Below are 15,358 nucleotides of genomic sequence, written 5' to 3' on the forward strand. Positions count from 1 at the left end.
CAAAATTCCCTACCTTAAAGCAAATATACTTTAGAAGATCAAATTCTTTGGCATACATCCTGAAATACTCGAGGACCTGGGAGTTGTGCATGAAGTTAGGATAATGATCTGGGATGGGATAGTCACTGAAGCACATCATCTCCTTAGATGTGTTGATGATCACTGATTTGTAAATACTGGCCCTTCCTTCTTCAGGATTTTCCTGCATTAAATAAGAAGCATTCATAGCAACTTGAGAATTAACTTCATGGTTTATTAACAGTCAATAAACATTTGAAAAAGTTTTCTGAAAGAAATGCCAATTAAAAAAAGTCACACCCCTCCACATCTCCCAGTATTTGTGCCCTTGTGTAGTCTCTTTCCTTTGAATCTGAGTTGTCTTTGTGACTTGCTTTAGACCAATAGCATGCAGTTGGAATGATACCTGGATAGCTTCCAAGTCAGTCCTAAGTAGTCTTGCAGCTTCTGCCCTCTGTCTCTTAGAAAGCTTGATCTGGTAGAAGTCAGCAGATATGTAAGAAGTCCAACTACCTTAAGTCACCATTCTGTGAGTAAGCCCAAGTCAGACACGTGAAGAGAATGTTTGGGATACAGAGATGTGTAGCCAGCCCCCAGAAATTTGATTTATCCCAGCTGAAGTTCTAAACATGTGAACAAAGAGACCACAGCAGATATATAGTTTCAGATGTCACCTAATTGCAATGATGTGAGGCTCCAAGTGAGAACTGCTCATCTGAATAATAGTCTTATAAATATTTTATATATTTCAAAGCCTAGATGAGTTTCAAGGGTTGTTGTACACTGGCAAGACTGCGCTCCAGGAAACATTGTACTAACTTCTATTCTGTCCACATATGTTCCCATATTACCTCATTTTTTTTACTCATTTAAAAAAATTTTTTAAATTTTATTATGTTATGTAGTCACCATACAATATTTTTTACTCATTTAAAAGACTATTACTCGGTATTAGCACAAACAGAAACTTATGAAATGGGAACTTATACTGGAGAGAGTGAAGTTAGTACAATGTTTTCTGGAGAGCAATGTGGCAAGAATATGAAAACCCTTGAAACTTACTTAGCTTTTTAGGAAATATTCAGCGTAGTAGACAAAGTTATGTTAAATGATGTTAATGATAGCATTATTTATAGAAAAGAAATAAGCTAAGTGCCTGTGATATTGTGACTTATAAGAAATATATGTTTGGTCATTCAGATGACCAAAAAATATCTCTCATATGTATTTGGGTCTTTGTATGTATTTTGCATATATATGTGGACTTGCCTACAGTTCCTGACTCATAGCTCCCCAAACCCTTGGAATTTCCTAAGTGTTAAGAATGATAAAGATGTCTTTTGTTGTGTTAATGAAGTGACTTTTGGAAACCACTTAAGGATAGGGGCTGATTGCCAAAGGAGCCAACTAAGAGGAGCCGGGGTGGCTCAGTCAGTTAAGCATTCCACTCTTGATTTTGGCTCAGGTAGTGATATCAGGGTTATGAGATTGAACCCCATGTTGGACTCTCTTGCTGAGCAGGGAGTCTGCTTGAGATTCTTCTCTCCCTCTCCTTCTGCCTCCCCCCACCCCACCACCACCACCACACATGCTCTCCCTCTCTCTCTCAATTAAAAAAAAAAAAAAAAGGAGGAGTCAACCAAGTGATTAGAGGGCTGGAACTTTCAATCCCACCCCCACCCCCACCACCGACCTTTGGGGAGGGGAGAGAGGCTGGAAGTTGAATAAATTGTCAATGGCCATGATTTAATGATTTCATCAACCATGCCTACATAATGAAACTTCCATAAAAATGCAAAAGGATGGGGTTTGGGGAGCTTCCAGACTGGTGAAGCTGAGGAGATATGGGGAGAGTTAGAGCACTCAGAAAGAGCACAGAAGCTCTGTGTCTTGTCCCCATACCTTGTCCTATGCATTTCTTCCATTTGGCTGTTATAAGTTATATCCTTTTATAACAAACTGGTAAACTAGTGAGTAAATGGGTTTCCTGAGTTCTGTGAGCCACTATAGCAGATTAATCAAACCCAAAGAGGGGGTCATGGGAACCTCTGATTTATAGCCAGTTGGTCAGAAGTATAAGTAATAACCTGGATTTGTGACTGGTATCTGAAGTGGGGTGCAAGTGGGTGGCCCTTTCACAACTTTAAAAGTACATATTACTGCTCCTCCATTTGGAAAATTCCTATCATTCAAGAGTCACATCAAATGGCACTTCTTTGAAGAAGACTTTTCTATTTTCCCCACAGAGTTAGATGTCCCATTCATATCCAAGTTCTCAAAGGCAACTTAAACTTAACAGTGTATTATTCTGTATATGTTTCTATGATTGTGAGGTACCTGAGAATAGGATGTATATCTTATTCTTCTTTGTGTCTCTATCATCAACACAGTGCCTGATATATAGTGGATGTTCAATAAGTGCTTTGAAATGAATTAATGACTGAATTATGGAAAATGAATTTGGAGACACCTAAACTGTAATTTTCAAATCTATGTAGGAACATTGAAAATGACCTATAATATACCTTTTAGTAAAAAAAAAATTAATATTACAAAATTAAATTCACATTCTCGCCATCAAATATATAAAATTATGTCTGCATGCAATGTATACTACCTATATTTACCCATGTTTATATAATTATGCATTGTAAAACCTCTCCCCTGTCAGATGGTTCTCTCTGAGTATATTTTATTTATTTTAAGCCAATAAAACTTGAAAATAGGAAAAACAAGTTGATTTATTAATGAGGTAGTAATTTTCTTTTGTGTTTGTTGAAATGTTGTTTGTACAACACCCATTCATGATTTAAAAAAGAAAAACCTTCAGCAAACTAAGAATAGAAAAAAAATTTCTTCAGTTTGATTAAAAACAATCTACAAAATACCCACAGCTAACATCATAACTTAATGTGAGAAAATGGACAATTTCCCCCTTAAAATTGGGAACAAGGCAAAGATGTCCTCTCTCACCATTCCTGTTCAACACTGTACTAGAAATCCTAGTTGATGTAATAAGACAAGAAAAGGAATAGTGGCTGTACCAGATTGCATTCCCACCAACAGTGCAAGAAGGTTCCCCTTTGTCCACACCCTCGCTAATACCTGTTATTTCTTGTGTTGTTGATTTTAGCCATTCTGACAGGTGTGAGGTGATATCTCATTATAGTTTTGATTTGTATTTCCCTGATGATTAGTGATGTTGAGCATCTTTTCATGTGTCTGTTGGCCATCTATAGGTCTTCTTTGGAAAAATGTCTATTCATGTCTTCAGCCCACTTTTCCATTGGATTTTTTGTTTTTTGGGTGTTGAGTTTGATAAGTCTTCATAGGTTTGGGATACTAACCCTTTATCAGATATATCGTTTGCAAATATCTTCTCCCATTCCATAGGCTGCCTTTTAGTTTTGTTGATTGTTTCCTTTGCTGTGCAGAAGCTTTTTATTTTGATGAAGTCCCCATAGTTTATTTTTGCTTTTGTTTCCTTTGCCTTAGAAGATGTATCTAGAAAGAAATTGCTATGGCCTAGGTCAAAGAGGTTGCTGCCTGTGTTCTCCTCTAGGATTTTTATGGTTTCATGTCTCACATTTAGGTCTTTATTCCATTTTTAATTTATTTTTATGTGTACTGTAAGAAACTGGTCCAGTTTCATTCTTTTACATGTTGCTGTCCAGTTTTCCCAACACCATTTGTTGAAGAGACTTTTTTCCATTGGATATCCTTACCTGCTTTGTCGAAGATTAATTGCCCATATAGTTGTGGGTCCCTTTCTGGGTTTTCTATTCTGTTCTATTGATCTATGTGTCTATTTTTTTGTGCCAGGACCATACTGTTTTGATTACTACAGCTTTGTAATATAACTTGAAATCTGGAATTGTGATGCCTCCAGCTTTGCTTTTCATTTTCAAGGTTGCTTTGGCTATTTGGGGAAAATAGTATGGAGGTTCCTCAAAAAGTTAAAAATAGAACTACCCTATGACCCAGCAATTGCACTACAAGGTATTTACCCAAAGAATACAAAAATACTAATTCTAAGTTTAGTATAAGGAGTAGAACCATGCTTTCTAGAGCAGGTCAGTTGGGTTCACAGAGCTAAATGCATCACAGATCTTACCCCTGTGGCAAAACTCATATATTTATATTCTTTTACATGTTACTAACACAGCAAAGTGTTTTCTTATGTCAACAAAAACCATCAAGGGGCACCTGGGTGGCTCAGTCGGTTAAGTTTCTGCCTCCAGCTCAGATCGTGATCCCAGGATCCTGGGATCAAGTCCTGCATTGGGCTCCCTGCTCCGTGGGGAGCCTGCTTCTCCCTCTGCCTCTCTCTCTTTCTGTCTCTCATGAATAAATAAATAAAATCTTAAAAAAAAAAATCAAGCTATTCCAAACTCCTGATTGGACCCCAGGTAGGGTTTACCACTGTGTTAAACCACTGCTTTTTATAAAAGAGAGTGGGAACAGAGCAATACTGGATCAGTGAGTGGAAGAAGAAGCTGTTGCACTGGGGTTTTAAATTTTTCTACCATAATTAATAAATCTGCCCTCTACAAATGTACCTTGATTGTATTTCCTGCCTAAGCACATGACTCACACATATGAACAGGAAGTTCATACAAGAAAAGAGAATAGGGGCAGTGTTGCTCTTCTGTTCCTTTGACAAACTCAGAATTCCATGGGACAAAAGCTCTCTTAGGACTGTTCTCAACCTTGTCTGCACATTGGAATAATCTGGGGAATTCTAAAAAATACTAAGGCCTGGTCCCTACTCCCAGAGACCCTGTTTTAATTGCTCCTTGTCTAATATGCAGACAAGGTTGAGATCTGCTGGTAAGAGGTAGTGTGCTGGCCCCAGAAAGCTCAGGGCACCAGAGTTCATCCCATCAACCTCAAAAGTCATTTCTCCACACATTCTTAGCTAAATTGCAAAATGCTTGAGGACAGCGGCAGGAGTTATCTTTATTTCGACATCGTCTAACAAAGTCCGAAGTTCAATATACTGTTACTGATTTTGTTTTAAAGGTGCCATGTCATCCTCATTTATCAACTGGAAAGCTGGGGTTAAAAACTATAGGGCAATGGTCTCCACACCAGCTGCACATTAGAAATAAGTGGTGGAGAGTGTTATTGGCATCACAGGCCAATAAAACAAGAACTTCTAAATGGCCTGACGTCAGTATTTGTTAAAGTTCCCCAGATGATTCTTTAAAGTACAGCCAGTGCTGAGAACCACTGCTCTCTACCCTCTTCTAAGTGTTTTTGCATTCATTCATTTGTCTTTTTTTTTTTTTGGAGGGAAGAGAGTTAATAAATTTAAGAATTTTTAAAAACCTATTCATCTAGGGGTGTTTATTACTTAATTTATATTTTATTTAGTTTTAATTTTACATCATATTGTATCCACTTGGTATCTTTTTTTGTATTACCTTTTTATATTATATATACTCTTTTTTTTAAAGATTTTATTTTTAAGTAATCTCTACACCCGACGTGGGGCTCAAACTTATAACCCTGAGATCAAGAGTCACATGCTCTGCCGACTGAGCCACCCAGGTGCCCCTACATATACTCTTTAGAGCTTTGCTCTAAATGCAGTTCTCAGATCAGCAGCATTGACATAACATAGGGGTTTATCAGAAATGCAGAATCTTGGCAGCACTCCAGATTAATGAATCAGAATGTACACTTTGGCAAAATCACCAGCGATTCATATGCACATTAAAGTCTGAGAAGCACTGCTTTGGTATGCCTTAAGGATTTTAAAAATTCAGATTGACTAAAGAATCTTAAAAAAATATTTCCAGCATTAAATACTTATTAAATCCTCAGCATTCATAAGGGGTTTTATCATTTTAAGGCTATTTCACTCATAAAGTAATATTAAAGTATGAAAAATCAAAATGATATGTTAGCACCTACTTTCCACCATCAGTCTGATCTAATGTTAATGAGGAGACTAAGAATTGATTGAAATTAATGTCTAGAGAACTTATAAATAATTACTACTGGAAAGTATTCAATAATAATAAGAAGGAGGCAAGTGGGAGAGTAAATCATATACTCCTGTTTAGCAGGTGGAACAGAGAAAGAGGAAGAGAGATAGGAAAATGCAAGTGATGGTATCTGAGAATAAAAATATGGATGTATACTGAATCCCTAGGACCTGTCACAAGAAAAAGAAAAGGGCAGCTCTGAGTCCCCATTGTCTTATGGGACACCTGGCAGCAATGGTGGAATTCCAAAGTGCTTGGGATGATCCTATGTATGAAACCCCCAGTGAATTACAGAAGAGTTAGAGAAGTGGGGAGAGCAGGACTCCAAATAACAAACCAACCAGGGCGTGGTAGAGAAGCAGGTCTCAGAGGAAATTCTTGAGGAAAACAGCATCAGCATGTAAAACATATTTAATCCAAAATTAATGAATGTTTATAATACCTCAGGATCCACAACTGTGTAACTGTGGAATGTGTGAGAATGAAGGTCCTTGTTTCCACAAGCATTTTAAGCAGCCCCTGAAGACATTTTGCTTCTCAAGGATTTATTTATAAAACATAAATATATTTGGCACCTAACATGTGCCAGACATCACACTTGGCTCTAGAAATATAATAGTGTGGGTGTGCACATGTGTATGTATGTATATATATGTGTGTGTAAAACACATTACATATGATATATAATATAATGGACACAGATGTAGTTGGTCTTAAAAGAAGTCAGAGAGTTATGACAAAGTATAGCTTCTTTATTTTCAAGGAAGCAGTTCATATGGTGCTGAAATTTTGCCAAGTGGATACTCAGGAAAAATCCCAGGTTAAGTTTTTAACAGAGAACAAGTTTAAACCACTTTGCAGGTAAATGCCAGAAACCTGATAATCAGGTAGAATGGGGACCTGACCTGATTGCATTGCCTGATCAGTTATTTCTAAGCCTGGCTAGGACGCTGACCAAAGACACCAGATGCATGGGCCCCACTCCAGGCCTGCTGAATAATAATAACAATGACATGTAGCACTTATGGTACACCTGGCACTGTTATTAGTGTTGACATAATTATCCATTCACTTAACCCCCACAATAACTCCATGAAATGGGTGCTATTTATTATCTCCTTCTCAAAGATAAGAAAACAGAGGTACACAGAGGTCTAATGATTTTTCTCAAGGTCACACTGCTAGTAGGTACAGACCTAGGATTTGAACCCAGGCTGTGCGCTTAACTTATATACTATGTTGCGGCTGGATTCAAAAGCATAATTTTCTATTAATTACCAAACACTAATTAACAGCCTTTTCAGTTCATGCCCAAGACTGAAGCATGGGGGTTCCGCCAGGGGATATTCACTCAAGGTCTGAGTAAGAACTATTGTCAAATAGAGTTTGTTCCCCAAGACAGAGCCAAGATGCAAAAGGACTGCAGTGCCGTTCAACTAAGGAATGCTATGAAGCCATGTATGTATGTATGTACATATGTATTTTATTTTTTATTTATTTTTTAAAGATTTTATTTATTTATTTGACAGAGAGATAGAGAGAACAAGTAGGCAGAGAGGCAGGCAGAGGGAGAGGGAGAAGCAGGCTCCCCACTGAGCAGGGAGCCCGATGCGGGGCTCGATCCCAGGATCCTGGGATCATGACTTGAGCCGAAGGCAGCCGCTTAACCGACTGAGCCACCCAGGCGCCCCATACATATGTATTTTAGAGAAAGAGTGAGTGCATGAGTTGGGGGGCAGAGGGAGTGGGAGAGAGAATCTCAAGCAGGCTCCATGCTGAGCGCAGAGCCCAACGTGGGGCTCGATCCCATGACCCTGAGAACATGACCTGAGCTGAAATCGAGAGTCAGATGCTCGACTGATTGAACCATCCAGGTGCCCTGCTATGAAGCCATTTTTAAGTGACTGATCAATACTCTGTTTATGTGTATAAAATATGAAACACATCTGGACATCTTAACACCATTCACTGGTTTAGAAAGTAAGTTTAAAAGCAAACCCAGTGAATGCCTGCCACTTTGAAGATCAGTAAAGGAGGTTGATATTCTTTGGCATATAATTAGCTTAATTATCTTTTAAATAGATGATAACTAAACTTAGTGACAAGTTGCAGGGCTGGATGCACATATTAATAACTCAATTTTAAAAACTGAATAAAATGCAACGGCAAGAAATACCAGTTGCAGGTGCCCTCTGCCCTCTTCTGAAGACAGGCCTTTGAACTAAATTTGATTTTTCAAGTGAAAGAAAAGTTCAAAGCAAAGAAGACAGCCAGAATTTATATTCTATTTGAGACTAGGATTATTAGAGAATTATTTAAATTGAACTGGAATTCAAAGAGAAGAAAGAAAGAAAGGAAAGAAAGGAAAGAAGAAAGAAAGAAAGAAAGAAAGAAAGAGAAAGAAAGAAAGAAAGAAAAAAGAAAGAAAGAAAGAAAGAAAGAAAGAAAAGAAAAAGAAAGAAAGAAAGAAAGAAAGAAAGAAAGAAAGAGAAAAGAAAAGAAAGAAAGAGAGAGAGAAGGGAGGGAGGGTGGGAGGAAAAAGGAAAGAAAAGACAGTAAGGTCAGAGAGGACTGAAAAGGGGATCCCTGGAAGGAGTTGTAAGCAAGTGTTCTAGATCATTTACTTATTAATGCAGACCAGGAGCAACCACTTTAAATTTCCTAACCATTTTATATTTTCTAATGTTTGTTATCTTGTTACACTCCACCCTCACTCTGCCCCCCACCAAGATTGTTTACCCTCTTTCAGATAGCAGCAAAAATCATTAAGTGAAAATGATCTCTGTGCCATTTTCATTTCCGTAGACATCAGTAAAGTACAAACAAGTGATACCTGTGTCCTATTTTGCTGCTAGCCTGGGGCGGGGGGAGGAGAGGGGTAGGAAGAACCTGAACAGAACCTGAGGTGATGGTTGGAGAGAAGAGGCCAGCGGGCTGAATTCTAGCAAGTTTAATCACTGTTAAGCCCATCATATTAGCTGACACAAGATAAAATATCTCATTGTTGGAGGAGGTCATCAAGAGGACATGACCACCGGTTGACTGGACTCAGGCAATTGGAGGCTCCTCACCCCTTCCCCTGCCCTTGGGCAAATCTCCATTGGTGAATTCCACCTCTGGGTAACCAAACCAGTACTGAGGGCAAACATTAACTGGGAACCAGTGAGCCTGTCATCCCTGTAGAGTGGTAACTGTCAATATAAATTGCTTGGGGGGGCATAAGGATAAGCAATCCAAAACTGCACTGAATGTCCAGTAAAAAAGTCAGATCACTCATGGTGGATGACAGCACGCTACCGAGAACTGAACAAGGTAGTGTCTTCCCAATCCATAAAGCTGTGCCCAACATTGCCACCATCTTAGATATCTTGGCCAGAGTCCTAGGAGTGTACTGTGCTGTGCTGGACTTAGCAAATGCCTTTTTTCAGTATATCCCTGACCACTGAGTCACAAGACCAGTTTGCATTTACATGGGAGAGGCAACAATAGGTCTTTTGAGTGATTCCCTAAGGTGCCGTACACAGCCCCACCATATGTCATGGGATGGTAGCCTGAGACCTGCCCTGTTTTCCTTGCCCACATCACTAAAATGGGTCCATTACATTGATGATATAATGTTAACATGGGAAGATTTGCCTCTGCTGGAGGCAAACCCTGGAGGCTTTGCTGGAGCCTATGTGAGAGAGAGGATGGGCAGTGAACCCACAAAAAATTCAGGGTCAAGGGAGCTGCCTGGTCAGATAAGACTTGTGTTGTCCCAGAAGCTGTGGTTGATAAGGTGCAAGCCTACCCAATCCCTAAGAATGTGAACAAAATGCCAGCCTTTGCAAGGATTTAGGGACTTGGGAGGACTCTTACTGCCCACCTGGCACAGTGTCCCCATTCCTTATACCACCTGGTAAAGAAAGGGCACATGTGGGACTGGGGATCAGAGCAGCAGGCTGCCTCTGAAAAGGCCAAAATACTAGTAAAGCAGGTTATAGTTCTGGGCATCTCCCAAGCAGGACTACCATTTGAATTAGATGTGTCTGTGACTCTGGAATATATGCGCTGGGCACTAGCAGAAATAAGAGAAGGAGAGAGTACCCCTGGGATTTTGGTCTCAGCTCTGGGAAGAGAGCAAAAACCTGTCTACCCGCACAGAGCACCCTTCCAGATTAAGCCTCTCACTAAGGAACAGAGCACTGTGGTAAGAACTTCCCTGCCCATCAAGGGATGGGATGAGAATACGTTCCATTTACCCACCTCTGCCATAGCTCAAATTTCCACTGTGATTAAGTGACATGCCTATTTGCAGCAGAGGTGCACCCTATCCCCCAGTCTACTAGAAATGCAGGTGCTGCTAGGACCTGTGGAGGATGTAGATCCTCCAGATGCCCCTGACCCTCTACCTGTTTTGTCCCTGTAGCCTGTAGGGAGTGAGTGGGGAAATTCTAGCCGATGCCCAGTATACACAAGGGTCTAGTCGGGGAAATGCCTTCAAGAGGAGTACAGTCACTATTTTGCCCAAAAATGACACTATCTGGCTGGAAACAGGAACAGAGTACAGTAACCAGCGGGCTGAACTCAGAACAGCTTGGCTGGTGATTCATGAGTTCTGGCTGTTACTCCTTTGTTAACCCTTTGCACTGACAATTGGGCTGTTCTAAAGGGATGAAACCTACGGCTTGGACATTGGGAAGGCAAGGGGTGGATGATTGTGAATCAGCCCTTGTGAGTATCAGGATATGTGGAAAGACATTTGGGTCCCCCTATAAGAGCCTGAAGTATAACTCACTGTTTTCTAGATCCCTGCTCATAAAGCACTAACATCCCCTGGCAATCAGGAAGCTGATACCTTAGCTCGTTTCACCCTTGAACTATAGTGACTCAAGTTAATGCAGTAACAGCATGTCTTGTGTGTTATAACCAATGCCAAAGGCAGCTACCAAAGGAATCTGGTGTTCTCAACCAGGGAGTGATTGGCAAATTGATTATATTGCCTCACTCCCTCAGAGTGAAGGTTACACATACACCGTGGTTTGTGTGGACACAGCACCTGGCCTAACCCAAACTTTCTCTGTGAATGTGCAAACCAGGCTGCCACCATTAGGGGATTATAGAAGCTGAGTACCATGTATGGATACCCTCATCAGTAGACATGATGGGGTGGTCCCATTTCAAAGGTCATGATGTTCAAGACTGGACAAAAGTCATGATAGTGAATGGAGGCTCCAGCTCCCCTAGAACCCCCAAGCAGCAGGGTTGGTAGAAAGGAAAAATGGGATATTAAAGGAGAGATGAAATTACTAACAGGTAAAACCATTTTGGCCAAGTAGACGAAAGTACTGTCCCAGACTTTAACACATTTGCATGATCAACCAATAAGTCCTAATTACCCCATATGCCAGACTGGGGACCCCCGCCAAGGCCCTCGATACTGTAAAGGTGTGGAAGTTGCGGAACCCAGCCATTGCCCCAACTCTCACCAAGATGAGCATGTTGTGCTGTTGAGAACACCAAACCCTGAGAAAGGCATTATCTACTGGAATTTGCAATGGCAAGCTCTGCTGGGATGGGTGAGTTACTTCGCACTGGGATCCTATTGTCCTGCTACAAGCTAGACTTGTTGAAACATACTATACCTGCAGAGGAATATGTACCATTGAAAGAGGGGGAGAGGATGGAGTCCTGGTCTGGCATATCCCACCCCTAGTCCATCTCACACCTGACAGTGCTTCCTCGCCTGGCCAACCTGGATGGTATACGTGACCTGGTCAAATTCCTAAAACTGCAACCACCCTAACGTCTAAAGATCAGGCCTTGTCATTCTTGTAACAGAGGAACATCTCCCCATACAAGTTCCTACTAAATATCTGTTTGACCTTAGACTCTGCTGCTCCTTTGGTGTCCAGTTACAGGATGGGCACCCGACAGAAATTCCTTTCTACAGTGGGCCCACCCCTATGTCCAACAAAGAAATCAATCCAACTGATGGCAATGTGGGAAGCTGCCCCTCTCTAGCTCCTCAGGATTGTCATGGTGAGAATCACCCCTCCAAGAAAGACACTGAAAGGCCCTAAAGCCATGCATTAAGGAAGAACACATTAGGACTAGCATTCTTGGTTCATCTGATATTACCAATACTAATCCAGAAACCTGGCCTGGGGCACACACTATCAATAACACTGGGCATGGGTCTTCTTTTTCTGTCTATCAGACTACACAGGCAGCCCCTTAACCTGCTCATTGGAAGGGTCCCAGAAATACCACCGTTGAGCCAGATTTGGGATGGGTTTATGGACATTTGAACACCCAGGCACCCCTGTGTTGGGAAGAGAGAAACGTCATTTGAAACAGAACCAATACAACTGTACCGGGAATATAGGAGGGATGTCACTGGAACTGTGTGGTCAGTCACTCTGTCATATTAAAGGAGAGTGACTAGTTTGGTACTAACTTTCAGTAGCCCGAAAAGGGGCCTAATGGTTGTGTGGAACAAAATTTTGGCCACGGTTCCCACCTGGGTGGTTGGACCACTGCACCCTGAGTTTTCCCTGGGCATAGGGGAGAACTCACCCCACCCATGGAAACAATACTTGTCAATTTCCCTCACCTCAAGGCTAGATGGACACGCTGTGTTTTTCACTGACATGGATTATAGCTGTTGTCTTTAATTCCGCCATTGGCCCGGTGGATGTTATAGTACATTTAGAAGCCCTTACTAAATTCACCCAGCAAGCATTAAATGATAACCAACAAACCTTGTCCTTACTGAATACTGAAATAGCTCTAGTGAGAAGAGTTGTCGTCCAAAATAGAATGGCTTTGGACATTATTTTTGCCTCAGAAGGAGGCACCTGTGCCATGATCCAAACAGAATGCTGTGTGTTCATACCTGATGAGTCTGCTAATGTATCACCTTTACTAAATCACATGAGAACATAAGTGAATACCGTGAGTGATCCAACCCCCAGCTAGGGAACTTAATCAATCAGTGGTTGGAAGCCTGGGGTCCTTGGTGGGGAAAAAAAAAAAATTGTTTTGGAAATCATTACCTTAATCTGTGTTTTCTTTTGCATGTACCTACACTTTTACCGTGGTATCTGCCTCCCATGCAGACAGACAAAACCAAATGGGCCACCTCCATGATAGCGAACCCCCTTGCTGACTGCTCAGGGGACACCATAGAAGAGGGGGCTGTGTGACATTGTAAAAGCTGGTCAGGAGAGGTGGCACATTGGGGGGAAGTCATCAAGAGGCTGTGACCACACGTTGACCCACGAGCTGGACCCTCAGAGACTTCTTGGAATGTACATTCTGCTGGCCTTACTAGTGATGGGGTGTTGAGACCACGTGCATGGTACTGACGGAATCCAGTTAACATATGGCAGGTGTGGAGATGTACTTGTCTTGCTGCTGCCCAGGACACGCCTCATATGTAAGTTCCCTTGCTTATTTAAACTTGCCACCTGCCACCCTGGAGTGGCCCGCCTCTTTCTTGGGTCTCTCTCTGCCCTCCATGAAGGGGACCAGTTTCAGATTACAGCTGGGATGCTCCGGAGGTTGCAAACTAACACTCTGCTGGGCGCCTAGTTCCAGTGAGGGTTCCAAGTACTGAAGAACCAGGAGACTTACCTGGAACCTCCAGAGCCCTCCAATGTCATCCGTCCTTTCAAAGCAGACTGGCTCCAGGCCTTCCTCCAGGCAGCACTTGATAGAGGAGAGCCCACTCACACCTCCCCCAATCACCGCAATTCTTTTCTTGGTCATGGTCTCCCGATATCTTTACCAGGCTAGATCAATGTAACCTGTCCAAAACAAACAAACAAACAAGCAAACAAAAAAACAAAAGACAGAAAGCACACTTTAGTTAACACATTTCAGGGAAGTTGGATCTTGGCCATGGCATCCTCCAAATAAATGCTGGGACAACAGGTGCTTTAGGAGAAGTCAGATTCTGCTGTCCCCCCTGGGCATAGGGAATTGCTAGGAAAGGGATATGGGAGCCCTGCGTCCGCAAGACCCGAAGCTGAGAGCCCTGCTGCGGCAGCGTATCTCACTGCCTTTCCTGTAGCACCTGGCCGATCCTTCAGCTGCCATCCAGAGGCTGCGCTGCACTTTTGGCTGCTGTGGCAGAAAAATAAACCGACAAAGTGCAAACAGCAACAGCCAATGGGGAGTAACTATTCCTCTCCACCTCCTTCCAGCCAAAGCCCCGCAGCTCAGCGGCACCCACTCCCTCCTCCAGCGAAAATAGTACGTGGGCCAAACCTGCTTTGAGCCGAAAAAAAATCCGACCACCTCGATTGCAGTTGCCCGGAGGGTCAACCACAGTCTCTAGAGACACAGCAACCCTGTGTTTCCATCCCTCCCCTCTCCACATCCACTTTGAACTTCCTGGTATCTGCCTTAAAGTGACAAACTCCGCCTGGTGAAGGGGATACTAGCAACAACCTCAAAGCAAGTCTTGCTCTAAAAGCTTCGGTGGAGAACACCTACCTTTCAGGATGTGTTAAAACATATCCCGGAGCCTCACTCCCCCTTCCCACCCCACTCCCACCTCACAGATCGGTTCTTTGGTTCCAGGTTGCTGGTAGAAATTTACTTAAAATACCTGTGCACTAAACGGGCCGCTGCGGTTCAGTGAGAAACGGATCACGTTTCCTACTTACAGGAGCTCTTACCTGGGTGGCTCGGTCGTTAAGCATCTGCCTTACGCTCAGGTCAGGATTTCAGGGTCCTGGGATGGAGCCCCGCATCGGGCTCTTGGCTCAGCAGGGCAGTCGCTTCTCCCTCTACCCCTGTGCATGCTCTCTTTCTCTCAAATAAATAAATAAAATCCTTAAAAAAAAAAAAAAGTGTTTTCTCAGGGCATCTGGGTGGCTCAGCTGGTTAAGTGTGGGCTTTCCATTTCGGCTGGGGTGAGGATCTCAAGGCCGGGAGAGGGGGTCCTAAGCCGGCTTCTCTCCCTCTCCCTCTGCCCCTCCCCGCGCGCTGTCTAGCTCTCTTTCTCTCTCTCTCTCTCAAAAAAATCTTTTTTTTTTTAGTACTTTCTCTCACACACTTACATCAGTAATTAAAAACATAAGATATCCACTTTTAAAATGGAACTTAATTTTTTCAAATATAAAATCATGCAGAAGAGGCCAGTGTAATGGATGTAGGATATCACACCCTGAGTCAGAATCAGGGCCCATCCAACCCACCAGTCTGTTTTGACATATGTGAGGGGTTTTGGAGAACTAAGCAGTGGCTGATGCCATCTATTTGTTTACCTTCTACTTACTTCCTTAGTCAACTTGGCTCAAGATGGTTTGATGTCAGGAATGTCAGTCCTGGGTTTCCAAAGTATCCTTCATGGGCCA

General features: G+C 42.2%; 1 protein-coding gene across 1 annotated transcript in view; it reads right to left on the minus strand.

The window, feature by feature from the left end:
• Positions 1-14,531, minus strand: part of FMO5 (flavin containing dimethylaniline monoxygenase 5) — a 29,953-nt gene extending 15,422 nt beyond the window's left edge. The window contains exons 1-3 of the mRNA XM_034989836.1: positions 14,265-14,531; positions 13,629-13,801; positions 14-202 (exon numbers count right to left, since the gene is read on the minus strand). Coding sequence (XP_034845727.1) covers positions 14-202; positions 13,629-13,763 — 324 coding nt within the window. The 5' untranslated portion in view covers positions 13,764-13,801; positions 14,265-14,531. The remainder of the gene's footprint in view (positions 1-13; positions 203-13,628; positions 13,802-14,264) is intronic.
• Positions 14,532-15,358: the final 827 nt, after the last annotated feature.

The sequence above is a fragment of the Mirounga leonina genome, unplaced genomic scaffold, assembly GCF_011800145.1.
Source record: "Mirounga leonina isolate KUSES-001 unplaced genomic scaffold, KU_Mleo_1.0 Mir_493, whole genome shotgun sequence".
In the NCBI taxonomy this organism is placed as follows: domain Eukaryota; kingdom Metazoa; phylum Chordata; class Mammalia; order Carnivora; family Phocidae; genus Mirounga; species Mirounga leonina.